At 39.0% G+C, this 15,017-nt stretch overlaps 1 protein-coding gene across 1 annotated transcript in view; it reads right to left on the bottom strand.

Annotated features, from left to right (window-relative positions):
• Positions 1–15,017, bottom strand: part of LOC115458877 (CMP-N-acetylneuraminate-beta-1,4-galactoside alpha-2,3-sialyltransferase-like) — a gene marked incomplete at both ends in the record, with an annotated part of 216,961 nt that overhangs the window by 176,492 nt on the left and 25,452 nt on the right. Inside the window, one exon of the mRNA XM_030188715.1 lies at positions 10,379–10,442. Coding sequence (XP_030044575.1) covers positions 10,379–10,442 — 64 coding nt within the window. The remainder of the gene's footprint in view (positions 1–10,378; positions 10,443–15,017) is intronic.

The following is a 15,017-nucleotide window of genomic DNA, read 5'->3' on the forward strand; positions in this document are numbered from 1 at the left end:
GCGCAAGCGGAAGAACAAATGGCTAGAAATGTAAGGAGGGGAGACAAAAATTTCTTCAGGTATATTAGTGAAAGGAGAATGACTAAAAAGGGAATTGTGAGACTAAAAGATACAGCGAAACGCTATGTAGATAATGATGAAGAAAAAGCCAATTTGCTAAATAGATAATTTTGTTCTGTTTTCACTGAAGAAAATCCTGGAGAAGGACCACGAGGCAAAAGTACATCTGAGAATGGAGTGGATAGAGCACCGTTCACGGAAGAGAGTGTGTATCAACAACTTGGAAAGCTAAAGGTGGACAAAGCCATGGGACCGGACGGGATCCACCCCAGAATATTGAGGGAGCTCAGAGAGGTTCTGGTGGGTCCTCTTAAAGATTTGTTTATTTTTATTTATTTATATAATTTCAATAGTACAAAAAAACAATCATTTGTAAGGTAATAAAGAGGAATTATATCAAAGGAAAATTACATTAAAGATCTAATGAAACATTTATATTTACTCTTCCTCAGACCACTATATGGGGGGAGGGAGTGGTTTTATAAGTACAATTCAAGGAGTAGGTAACACAAAAGCAAATTATATATCATCTAAGGCTAATCCTGACCTTCATCCCTATCTAATATTGCTGAGGGTTGTTCATATCATTCAGCTAGAAGGTCTTTTAGAGTCCAAAAACATCTTTAATTGAAGTGGTTCAAAGAAAACATTTTTTATTCCAGATAGGCGAATCAGACATTTGCAGGGATAGGCCAACATAAATGTTGCACCCAATCCCTTAACATCATTTCTCAAAAGCAAAAACTGTTTCCTCCTTTGTTGTGTGATCTTTGCTACATCTGGAAACATCCAGACTTTCTGGCCACAGAATATTTTCGAGAAGTATTTAAAATAAAGTTTCATCAACAAATTTATATCTTGGTCAAAAACTAAGGTCACAATTAAAGTTCCTCTTGTTGTGATATCTCTCATAGAATCTTCCAAAATTGCAGTTAAATTCTGAGTATCAATATCCAAAGCAACCTTCGCTGATTCAGAGACATCTCTATTTTTTTTGAAGAAGGATTCAATATTTCTAGAAAATACTTCTTAAGAAAATCACGAGGTGTCATAGTTGGTAACATAGGAAAATTCAGCAATCACAAAGTTAATCGTCGATTATAATTTTCTAATTGCTCTAACTTTCGAGCTGATATTATTTTTTCTTTAACCAGAGTGTCCATTACACTTTTGACGGAGTTAACATCCGTTTCCAATTGCCCAATCTGTTTAGTATGTTCTTGCTTTATATTATCTAAGGAATCTGACATAACCGTCAGTTTATTCACAACTGTAGACATTTGCTTAGTAGAATTTGCCACCTCAACCGTCAGCCTCTGGACGGCTTGCCAAATAGCTTCCATCGACGCCTCCTTGAGCATTTCCTGCTCCTTGATGTTTCCAACTGCCCCTCCAGAAGGGGAACCGCCAAGCGGGCTCAGACTCGACACTTCGGACGCTGACTGGTCTGCTTCCTCCAATCTGGAAGCGGCTGGGCAAGGGGCGGTCTCAGCATAGGCGGCGAAAGAGTGGTATCCAGCCCCTGATTTGGCGCCGCTCCCTCGACGTCGCTCAATGCAGGGCACGCCGATCCTTGTTCGGGAGGTAAGCTCCTCACAAATCGATCGAGTGTTAGCTGGGCAGGAGACGATGTTAGGGGAAGCGGCGGTTGCCCCCTTATTGTCCCCTTTCTCTTCGTATGTGGCATATCAATTTTGGAGGAAAAAAGAAAAATCAGCAAATACCCGCTAACCCAGAGATCGCTGTAGGTCTAGCTAGGACGCCATCTTGCCACCAATGTGGGATGTAAAGAACAAACCTTAGAGAAACTTCAGACCGCTCAAAAATAAGGCAGCTAGGCTTATATTTGGTAAACGCGATTTGAAGCGCAAAACCCCTCCGTGAAAAACTACACTGGCTCCCAATCAAAGAACACATCGCCTTCAAAATCTGCACCCTGGTTCACAAAATCATCTACGGAGATGCCCCGAGTTACATCACAGACTTGATCGACTTACCAATTAGAAATATATCCGAATCAACATGATCTTATCTAAATCTGCACTACCCAAGCTGCAAAGGACTTAAAAACAAAACAACTTAGGCATGTAGCTTTTCCTACATAAGCACACAACTGTGGAACGCATTACCAAAAGCACTGAAAACGACGTACGACCACTAACTTCCGGAAGTCAATAAAAACAACCTGTTTAAAAGGCATACCTTACCAATCCAACTTAAATGCCTAATCTCAGCAACAGAACCAAACTAAAGCACGTAATGGACATAACACAACTCTTCCGTTCTCTGATTTCCTAATGTGGCTGTGCCACATGAACTTGATCTTACCACAATATCACCCTGTATTTGTTCACACCGGAGCCTGCAAAGGTCTCTCCAGTACTATGTAAGCCACACTGAGCCTACAAATAGGTGGGAAAATGTGGGATACAAATGTAACAAATAAATAAAAAAATAAATGAGGATTTTTAAAGGCTGTTTATATGGTTTAAACGAACTTGTTGACAAGGGTTACTCACATGTCCATCCCTGAGTGCTGTCACATGACTCCCCCCCCCCCCCCAAATTCATTTTTTATGCATGTTTTTGTATTTTTACTTATTTTATGAATGTTTTTTTGAATAATTTTGTATCCCTTCTGTCCAGTCAGTTTTTTGCTAATAGACTGACTGAAAATAAGTGTTAAAAGAGTTATACTCATTTTCATCAGCACAGGACCTTGTTTGAATTTGTGCAATTATGGGGTTTCCTGAAACAGCAGATGTGAAATGTGGTCTGTGTCGAGACCCCAGAAGATGTTAATTTGTTTATGGAGATGTTATTGTTGATTCATGAACTACACTCCTACTCTAGCTGAGATAACATTTAACCATTTCTCTGACCTCATGCGCAAATTTCTTTACTCAATCACCTTACTTTCTAACTCTTCCTACTTTCTTACCCTTCTATATGTTACATCTTTGATTTACCCTTCACTATCACCTATAATGTTCTATTACGTATTGTTGACATTGTAAATAGTATACCATGCCATACTTTGTATTGTTTTTGAATATTTTTACTGCTGTAATTGTCTATTGCTCATGCTTGATCTATTCTTATTACTGTACACCGCCTTGAGTGAATTCCTTCAAAAAGACAGTAAATAAATCCTAATAAATAAATAAATACACAATAACAATGACAGTATTTATTTATTTATTGCATTTGTATCCCACATTTTCCCACCTTTTTGCGGGTTCAGTGTGGCTTACAATATGATATAAATGATGGAAATACAATTGTTACAACTGGTTATGGATTACATTGTGTAGATTTAAGCGAGACAGTCAAGTAACGTTAAGGAATATAACAATGGAACACAGACATTGAAACATTGGAAGGGGACAATGGGAGGCTTAAAGGGCAATATTAAGGCATGAAGACATATGGTCTACATACTTCTCTGAGTGGAGGTATGAGTGGTGTGAGATTACGGGGAGAGGATGTAGAATTGGATGTGTGATGCATTAGTGAACAGTGAGTATGGACTTTATGTGTTTTGGCTCTTTCCATATGTTTTTTCAAAAAGATGGGTCTTCAATACTTTGCGGAAGGAAGTTGTTTGTAGATTGTTCTTAAGTTGCGCGGCAGTGTATTCCAAAACTGCGTGCTTATGTGAGAGAAGGTTGACGCGTGTAGCGTCTTGAATTTCAGGCCCTTGCATTGGGGAAGTGAAGGTCGAGGAAAGTTCGAGATGATCTTTGGCGTTGCTGGGTGGTAAGTCTATTAACTCAGACCTGTAAGCTGGGGCTTCGCCGTGAATGATTTTGTGGACTAATGTGCATACTTTGAAAGTGACGCGTTCCTTGAGTGGTAGCCAGTGTAGTTTCTCTCTTAATGGCTTTGTACTTTCATATTTTGGTTTTCTGAAGATGAGTCTGGCTGCTGTATTCTGGGCCGTTTGAAGTTTCCTCAGTATTTGTTCTTTGCAGCCTCGTATAGTGAGTTGCAGTAATCCAGATGGCTGATTACGAGGGATTGCACTAGGCTGCGGAAGACGGATCTTGGGAAGAATGGTCTTATCCTTTTCAATTTCCACATGCAGTAGAACATCTTTTTAGTTATGTTGTTTGCATGAATTTCGAGTGTTAGGTAGCGGTCGATAGTGACTACCTAGGATTTTTAGCGTTTCTGAGATTGGAAGGTTTAGTTTGGTGTGTTTATAGCAGTAAATTCCTTTGTGTTGTATTGGGAGGTGAGTATCAGGCATTGAGTTTTTTCTGCATTTAATTTCAGACGAAATGCATCTGCCCATGTGTTCATGATGTGTAGGCTTTGATTGATTTCATTGAGGATTTCGTTGATGTCTTGTTTGAAACGGATGTATATTGTAACATCATCAGCGTATATGTATGGGTTGAGGTTATGGATTGATAGGAGTTTAGCCAGGGGGATCATCATTAGGTTGAAAATGGTTGGTGAGAGGGGTGATCCTTGTGGTACTCCGCATTCAGGTGTCCATGCCTTAGACGTGGTTGAATTTGATGTGACTTGATATGAACGTAGGGTTAGGAACCCCTTGAACCAGTTCAGGACATTTCCTCCAATTCCAAAGTATTCAAGTATGTGTAGCAGGATTCCGTGGTCAACCATATCGAAGGCACTTGACATGTCAAATTGTAGAAGGAGAATATTGTTGCCAGTTGCAATTATTTGTTTAAATTTAGTCATAAGGGTGACTAATATTGTTTCTGTGCTATGATTCGATCAGAATCCTGATTGGGCATCATGCAGTATTGAGTGTTTGTACAGATAGTTTGTGAGTTGTTTAGTTACCATTCCTTCGGTTATTTTGGTTATGAGTGGTATGGATGCTACTGGCCTGTAGTTGGTTATTTCGCTCGTGCTTTTCTTTGTATCTTTAGGAATAGGGGTGAGTAAGATTTTTCCTTTTTCTTTTGGGAAGAGTCCGTTTTGTAGCATGAAGTTTACATGGTTCATTAGGTCTATTATGAATTGTTGAGGAGCAGATTTCATGAGGTTATTTGGGGATATGTCTAGTTTGCAATGGGATTTGGCATATCTTTTGAGAGTTTCAGAGATGAGGTCTTCTGATAGTATTTCGAATTCGGTCCAGGTTCTGTCTGCTGGGTATGTTCCTTCTTCTGGATCTGGACAATCTAAAAGTGTGGCGTACTCAATAGGGCTGGCGGGTATTTTGAGTCGTAGTTGTATTATTTTCTCTTTGAAGTATTTCGCAAGGTTGGCAACGTCTGGTATATCTTTGTCGTTGTTTGTAACTGGTGTGGTGTCTAGCAGTTTGTTCACAAGGTTGAAGAGTTTATGTGTGTCTTTGTAGTTTGGTCCTATTATTGTTTTGTAATGTAGTCTTTTGGTCTGTTTTATGGTGTATTTGTATTTTCTCCGAAGTAATTTCCAGGCGTTTAGTGTTTGTTCGTCTCTCTTTTTGTTCCATTCTCGTTCTAGTTTCCTGACTTGTGTTTTAAGTTTTTTCAGCTCTTCGGTGAACCATGGATTTGCTTTTTTCCTGTGTGATGTTCTGGTTTGGATTGGGGCGATTTTGTCTAATGTTGTTGTACATATATCGTCCCATTCTTGGAGGAATTGGGTGGTGTCAGCGTTTGTTGACCATTCGTTCTGGTAGATCTGTTGCCAGAATATTGTGGGGTCTATTTTTCCTCTTGTTGTGTATGTTGTTCGCTCATGTTTATTGATTGTATTTATGTGTGTTTTTCGCCAGCAGAGAGAGACATTTGCTTTATAGTGGTCTGACCATAATGGTATTATGAGTGCTGAACACATATATCAATTCAGAGTGCAATGATTAAAATACAATATGGAGACATAAAAGATCAATTCAAAAAAGATCTTCAGACATTACAAAATATAGCTGTCAGGATACTTTATTGAGCCTCACATAGGGACTATGTCACCCCTCTGCTTAAATCTTTGTATTGGCTGCCAATTCCATTCCAGATCCAGTTTAAACAATTTATTCTCACATTTAAAGTTCTTCATGATGGTAAATTCGATTATCTTGACTCCCACACCATCCCCTGCACTCCAGCTCAATGTCTACGCTCTTTAAATGATCACTTGACTTGTTCTCCCCACTCACTTCCCAAGCCAGATGGGAGAAAACTAGGAATACTGCTTTCTTCTTTCTTGCCCCTTCCTTTTGGAACTCTTTGCCTCTCTCTCTCTCAGAGCGGAGTCTTCTTACTCATTGTTTCATACAACCCTTTAGACCTGTCTTTTTAATTTGCCATTCCTAACTTGATATTAGAAATACATGACGGGATGGTTAAATGACACAGCAGCTTTTTTTTCCTCTCCCTTACTCCTTCCTATCCATCCCTGTTTGTTCCCCATTTTTAATTCTCCCCTTGGTAGCTCCTATCCTCCCCCCATCTTGAGTCACTGAGGGCCCCTTTTACTAAGCAGCATAGGCACCTACGCATGCCCAACGCGTGCCAAATTAGAGTTAAAACCCGGTTACTGCGTGGCCTTTGCGGTAATTTCAATTTTGGTGTGCGTCTACTATGCACGTCTGAAAAATATTTTTATTTTCTGGCGCGAGTAGTGGACGTGCGCCAAGTGGCATCTGATGCACACAGGTCATTACCGCCCAAATTCTTTACTGCTAGATCTATGGCTGGCGGTAAGGTCTCAGACTCAAAATGGACGCGTGGCAATTTTGATTTTGCTGCACATCCATATTCGGCAAAAAAAAAAAAGAGGCTTTTGCAGGCGTGCTGAAAAATTGATCTGCGTGCGCTCAAAACCCGCGCCTACACTACTGCAAGCCATTTTTCAGCGCGCCTTTGTAAAAGACCCCTGAATGATTGACATATGGATGTGGACCTTAGTGCAGTGAACTTTGATCCTGGGGAACTGAGTTTGATTCCCACTGCAGCTCCTTGTGACTCTGGGCAAGTCACTTAACCCTCCATTGCCCCTGGTAGAAAAAATAAGTACCTGAATATATGTAAACCGCTTTGAATGTAGTTGCAAAAACCTCAGAAAGGCAGTATATCAAGTCCCATTTCCCTTTCCTGTCATTATGATTTGGAGTTCTTTTCATTTTCTTGTTTTTATTGTTACCTTTGTAAACTGCTCTGATTTGTGCTCAATATGAGCAGTATAGCAAATGTTTAATAAATAATAAACGTTTTAGATCTGTGGTTGTTCCATTTGCTTGTGTGTACATTATATTCAATTAAAATACTGTTAATTGTTTTTCCTTGTGAGATATTAGTTAGGCATTTAATAACATGGACATTCCTATGCTGTCACAATGACTTCCATGTCCCTTGTTTTGCCCATTTCAGTTTGTAAAATGGATGTTCCTGCTGGATGTCACCAGCACACGAACATCTATTTCTTGTGTATTTTAGAGTAAGATATACACCAGCAGATAACATTAGAAGAAATTAGGACATAACCTAAGAATTACAATGTATTACATTAAGTACAATTTGAAAGTCTGAATTACTCTAAGAGAAACTTCTAAAAAGATAAGTATTCAAACCTTTCCTAAATTGTCTATAATCCTTTATTGTCCTAATGGAAAAAGGCAGAGAATTACAGATAAATGGAGCTTGATAAAATAAAGTATTTAGGCAATGGTTGTCCTCTCTAACATTCTTCACATTTGGAAAAAGTGAAATAAAAACTGGTTTAGAAGAGAATAAGCATTTTTGCACAATGGAAAACTGATAAAAGGCAACATGTAAAGGGGTGCAAGACCATACAATATTTTATAAATAGTTATACAACTGAGTTTGGGCTATAATAGGTAGACAGTGTATTTTAATAAAAAAGAAACAAATTCTCAAATTTTGGAATTGCATATATCCGCCAAACAGCAGTATTTTGAACTGTTTGAATCCTTTCCAAAAGTGATTTTGAACAGCCCATGTAGATAATATTACAGTAATCAATCTTAGAAAGTATGAGAACCTGAACTAACAAACAGAAAACAGACTTAGTAACATAGTAAATGACGGCAGATAAAGACCTGTACAGGTCATTCAATCTGCCCAACAAGATAAACTCATTTTACATGGTATGTGATACTTTATATGTATACCCAAGTTTGATTTGTCCCTGCCTTTCTCAGGGCACAGACCGTAGAAGTCTGCCCAGCACTGTTCTTGTACTAAGTTCTGAAGCTAACGTCGAAACCCCTTAAAATTTACACTCCAGCCCATCCATATTTATTTAGTCATGACAGTTCAAAGAATTTGCTGGTAACTCTCAATTTCTTGAGTATCAGGAAAGGACTTTTTATAAGACGATTAGCCTGATCTTTCATAGTAAGTAAGCTGTCTACCATACCCCCAAGACACGTGCTGAAAACTCAAGTCTTTAATCTTTTAGGAAACAAAGCCCCCACTATGGATGGGAACTGGTTTAAATCTGCTAAAAGAAATCAGTACCATCAGCTGAAAAAGTAAATAAAACTGATATTGTCAAATAGAGATAACTGTGAGCTTTAATTTTTTTGAGTTCTGTGTCCAAAGACTGCATCATGAGGTTAAATAATGTGGGAGACAATGGAGAGCTTTGGGCAGCTCTTAATTAGCACTCCAAGAGTTGGAAAACGTTTCTTTCCTTTTTATTGTCGAAAATCCCCTAAACCATTCAAGAATGGGACCTGTAATCCCAATATTACTCAAATTCTGAATCATCTCATAATCAACCAAGTTAAGCGCATTGGAAAGATCAAACTGGACAACAGCAGCTTGTCGACCTTGACTAACAATTGATTTAGTTGACGCAATAAATGAACTAACTACAGTTTCAGTGCTATAACCTTTCCTGAACTCGGACTGAATAGGATGTAAAATGTCAAATTTATCTAGACAGTTATCCAGTTGAGTTGTTACCAAGCCTTCCACGATTTTGATCAATAAAGGAATGGAGGCCACTGGATTTGTGAAGTAATTTTATTGTTTGTTTGGGTTTTTTTTAATAATAGGAGTTAGTATAATATGACCACCTAATATGGAAAGTTACCTAGCTTAGTCATAGTTCAACTAGTTAATACTTCCACAAACAAAATTGGACTTCTTTCATTAACAAAAGCAATTATCCAACAACATTGTGAATTTGCATATTTCTTCAATAATTTAAAAACAGTGTCTGGTGAAATTTTGTCAAATTTAAACCAAATTCAATCCGCTGGTATGATATATAAGAATAATCTACTGTTACAGATGTAATTGGTTGCCATTAACCTGGTTTCTAAGAGTTTCAACTTTTTTTCTAAAGTGACAGGCTAGTACTTCAGCTTCGAAAAGGTAATTCCATTTTCTGAGACTAAATCATTGACCTCTGTTAACTGATTAAACAGGGAAAATATTATTTTACTTTCCTTAGTGGCACAAGTCGCATCCTGGAATACTATCTTGCACACTACTCCAGATTATGTGGTTTCTCTCCGTCCAGTTCCTTTGTGCTGAAATCAATTTTGTCCTTGGTTGAATCATGACTTTTGCTTCATAAAGCAACAATTATATCAACTAGGAATAACAACAGCACAAATCTTGCTCTTTTCCTCACCAGTTGCAGTTTAAAGAATTATCTGTTGCTTATAAGAAAAGTATTTCACAAGCAAAGCATGAATACTTTTCTACTATTATCCAAAGAAATCCTAATCATTTTTCCCTGTGTATACCACTTTGCATTTATACACATTAAATTTCATCTGGTATTTGGATATCCAGTTCCACAGTTTAATAAGGTCACTATGTAATTCCTGAGTTTTTCTTTACTCAGTGTGTAGATGGACTCTGGAACTCGTTGCTGGAGAATGTGGTGACAGCGGCTGGCCTTACGGAGTTTAAGGGGGGGGGGGGTTGGACAGATTCCTGAAGGAAAAGTCCATTGAACATTATAATTTTTTTTTTTTTTTTGGGGGGGTGGGGAGGGGGGGGGCGTTGCCAGGTTCTTGAAGCCTGGATTCGCCGCTGTCAGAGACAGGATGCTGGGTTTGATGGACCCTTGGTCTTTTCCCAGTATGGCGGTGCTTATGTGCCTGCTCATGTTTTAACTAATTTGAATAAATTGATGTCATCTGCAAATAGGAAGGGCAACTTTTATATGACCAGTAGAGCCTGCAGCGTAAGCTCATTTTCCTCATGGGCATTTTTTGTGAAAATGAGGGCCAACGCACACAATAATCGAGCAGTACTTGATCACACCTGAATCACTCTTTAAAAAATAGGTGTTATATTGGTCAGGCAGAATCTGGTAACTTATCTGTACAGTGCTGGTAATCAGGTAATGTATGCAATATCCGACAACTTACCTGTCTAGTGCTGCAGTTAGGCGGTATTCTTTAGTTGCTGATAGAATCGCTTTGATAAGGTTATCTGGAGAGAGAGAGACAGACAGAATGAGAAAGGACAATCAGAAAGACAAGAATTCATCATCAATGGGAGTCTCTTCATCCCTTCCCAAGTGAATTTTTCTCAGGGTGTTCTGGTGGCTTTCCAGGCTACTGTTAAGAAATTGTTTACTTACACTTAGCCAATGGATAGGTCACATGACATTATCATGTCATGTCTTGACATGGTACATTCCAGAACTCTCACAGAATTTTCCTGCACATCCTGCAGCCCCTCAGTTTATCAGTGTATCATCACAAGTAAATTACTTTCATTTTTTCAGTTGACAAATATAAGCACCTTAATTACAGACCAGACTCCCTAACTAACTGTTCAAATAAAAAGGGAACAACAATAATCACCAAGAACTGGGAAAAAGAAACTATTTTTTATCTTAATACTTTCAGACCCCAACATGAAAACAGAGGACAACTGAAGGCAATACAAAGGGTTGTAAAGAGAGGGAGTTGATCTCTAGTGAGATAACTCGTGTAGGTCAAAAAATGAATCATTTAAGTCCATGCATTCAAAAAACCCCTTAATATTAAAAAATCTAAACAAAAAAAAAAAACCACACACACACACTTGAAGAATGGGGAGCCTGTTCTAAAATATATATCTAGTACATCCAAAGCAGCACATACATTTGGTGGCACAAAAACAACAGAACTTCCATTTGAGAAAATAATGCATTCAAAAGAACATGACTAGGGGTTCTGCATGGATAGATGGCACTCCATGTATGTGTAAGTGTTAACGTTGCTACTTATACATGTAAAGTATGCTGTGAGGGTAAAAGCTCACACTGATCAGAAGGGGTCAGTGTAGGACACAGACATATAAATAATGGCACAAAATCAAGGGTATACACACCCGATGGCAAAGTCCCAAAGTTCAGAATTTCTCTTTATTATTAACTGATAAGGCATAAGGACCACACATAACAAATTGAAAAGTGTTTATTTACAAGGATAAAGGATAAAACAAAAGTGTAAAGAAAGAGAAGATTAGAATTTAAAAGTTCCTGAAACAAATATGTAAAATGATAAAATTTACAGAAGTCAGACAGAATCCCAGCACACACACACTCTACGGCAAACAATAAGCTTGCCCAGACTCACCACCCTTCAGTCGCTGCCCTCTGTCATGTAGGCTATCTTTTCTACTACATACACTTGCCCGATGCCCATGGCAGTAATGTTGGGCTAACATTTTCCCTTCTTGTAGGTTCCAACTCGCTTATTCTTCTTCTGAAATCCACTCCATCTGCTTATTTATTCCACTGTTTCTCTGGGTAGCTGTCATTTATGGAACCCCTGGATAAGTCCGCCTTTTCCATCACACTGACTTTAATTCCCTAGTTTTCCTTCTTTCTCAAACCATCAGCCTTTTCCCTCAACTTGGGGAACTTTTAACATTTAGCTAATGACCTCCTCTGGCTCTTATGCCACTGTGTTTCATCTTTAACCTCCTTATTCAATTCTCCAGCTATGCTCCACTATTCCTACACACCAGTATGGCCACTACCCTTGAGCTTGTCATCTTCCCAATGCTCACCCTCAAATCTTTCCAACTTAAGTACATAAGTATTGCCACACGGGGACAGACCGACGGTCTATCAAGCCCGCATCCTGTTTCTAACAGTGGCCCATCCAGGTCACAAGTACCTTGCAAGATCCCAAAAAAGTGCAATACATTTTATGCTGCTTATCCCAGAAATAAGCAGAGGATTTTTCTCATATCTCCTATCAGCCATCTCTTCTCCAAGCTGAAGAGCCCTAACTGCTCTTTCCTCGTAGGGAAGTTATCCCATCCCCTTTATCATTTTTGTCACCCTTCTCTGTACCTTTTCTAAATAAGAACATAAAAGTAGCCGTACTGGGTCAGACCAATGGTCCACCTAGCCCAGTATTCTGTTTTCCAAACAGTGGCCAAGCCAGGTCACAAGTACCTGGCAGAAACCCAAATTCTGGCAACACTACTACAAATCCCAGGGTAAGCAGTTGCTTCCCATGTCTGTCTCAATAGCAGACTATCGACTTTTCCTCCAGGAATTTGTCTAAACCTTTTTTAAACCCAGATACGCTAACTGCTGTTACCAAATCCTCCGGCAAAGTTCCAGAGCTTAACTATTCGTTGAGTGAAAAAATATTTCCTCCTATTTGTTTTAAAAGTATTTCTATGTAGCTTCCTTGAGTATCCCCTAGCCTTTGTACTTTTGGAACAAGTAAAAAATCGATTTACTTCTACTCGATCGACACCACTCAGGATTTTATAGACCTCAATCATATCTCCCCCTCATCCGTCTCTTTTCCAAGCTGAAGAGACCTGAACTCTTTAGCCTTTCCTCATACAAGAGGAGTTCCATCCACTTTATCATTTTGGTCGCTCTTCTTTAAACTTTTTCTAATTCCGCTATATGTTTTTTGAGATACGGCAACCAGAACAGAACGCAATACTCAAGGTGCGGACGCACCATGAAGCAATACAAAGGCATTAAAGTATTTTTAGTCTTATTCACCATCCCTTTCCTAATAATTCCTAGCATCCTGTTTGTTTTTTGGTCGCCGCTTCACACTGAGCAGAAGATTTCAGTGTATTATCTACAACACCCAGATCTTTTTCTTGATCGTTGACCCCCAAGGTGGACCCTAGCATCAGGTAATTATAATTCAATTATTTCCAATGTGCATCACCTTGCATTTGTCCACATTAAATTTCATCTGCCATTTGGATGCCCAGTCTTCCACAATTCCTCTATATCTTTTTTGAGATGTGGTGACCAGAATTGCACACAGTATTCAAGGTGTGGTCACACCATGGATCAAAACAAAGGTATTATAACATCTTATTTTTGTTTTCCATTCCTTTCCTAATAATGCAAGATCAGCAGTTAATAAAACTGAAATTCTTACAGACTGGATTAGGTCAGACAATCTTGACCTCTTATTCATCATAGAAACTTGATCCTATCATTCTCGATCTATGCCCCCCTGGCTATAAAATCTCACACTGGGCCAGAAAAGAAAAAAGAGGTGGAGGCATTGCGCTCATCTACAAATCAAGCTTCTCGCGATGAACATTTCTGAAACCATTACACCACAACTTGAAATTGCGTTAATCAAACTTCATAGTCCTGCATTATTTGATCAACTAACGTATCCTATTTTACAGACCTCCCATTAACTGGAACAACAACCAATCCACCTTCATGGACTTTATATCAAACACCTGCATCAATAATTCCAATGTACTACTAATTGGAGACCTAAACATACATTTAGAAGACTCCAACTCCGCCTGCAACCGGAATGTAAGACCTCTCCACCTCCTCCTACCCATTGCAAAGGCCACTCGCTCGACATCATCTCTTACAAATTCTGTACGGACCAAAACATCTACATATCCAATATCAACTGGTCTGCCACCCCCTGGTTGGATTACCTTAAATCGACACTACTCTTACACTGGCGAAAAAATGGCCAGCCTAAAACACAAGACCTTGCAAAAATCATCACTAGAGGACGGATCAACAAGGAAAGGTTCTGGGAACAAATTTACAATAACTGGTCTACCCAACCAGACTCAAATCACTTCCTAACAGAATGGGACAACAGATGCAAACTTATACTGCACGAAATAGCCCCACTACGCACTAAAACTGTACGTAGGCGCAACCCATCACCATAGTTTAACGACCTACTGAAAAACCTGAAACCACAAACCAGGAAACTAGAAAAAACATGGAGTAAATCAAAAAACAACCTTACCTACAATGCATGGAAGCAGTCACACAGAAATTACAAAAATGCCATTAAACGAGCTAAAAGATCCTACTACACAAACATTACAACCAGCGGCACAGACATGAAAAAACAATACCAACTCATAAAAAATCTACTCAACACCAACCCAGTCACATCATCACCATCAAACTACCCATCTGCAAACCAACTAGCCAAATACTTCAATGATAAAATTACCAATATTTGCAGCACAATACCCCAAGATTATGCAAATATCGATACCTTTCTTGACGAATTGGACCCATACATAGATGAAATCCCAGCTGACCGCTCATGGACAAATTTCACCTGCCTCACCACTAAAGAAATTTCTACGGCAATCACAAGCTCTCCAAATCTCACTGCCATCTCAACCCATGTCCAAACTAATGAAAGATGCCCCAGAACGCTTCATCACAGATCTTACCTCCCACCTAAACTTCCTGCTACAACAAGGTTCATTCTCTACAGAACATGGCAATATACTACTTACACCAATACCTAAAAACCCCAAGAAACCAGCGAGTGATGTCACCAACTATCGTCCAGTCGCATCCATCCCTTTGCTAATTAAATTATTGGAAAACAGGGTGACTTCCCAACTAAACGACTTTATACAAAAATCCTCCATTCTACATGAATCGCAATCGGATTTCCGTTCAGCCCACAGTACAGACACCGTCCTACTCACCCTAATATCCAAATTCAAACAGGAAATTTCACTTGGAAACAACATCCTCCTCTTACAATTCGATTTATTCAGTGCATTCGATAT

This window comes from Microcaecilia unicolor, unplaced genomic scaffold, assembly GCF_901765095.1.
Source record: "Microcaecilia unicolor unplaced genomic scaffold, aMicUni1.1, whole genome shotgun sequence".
Lineage (NCBI taxonomy): Eukaryota > Metazoa > Chordata > Amphibia > Gymnophiona > Siphonopidae > Microcaecilia > Microcaecilia unicolor.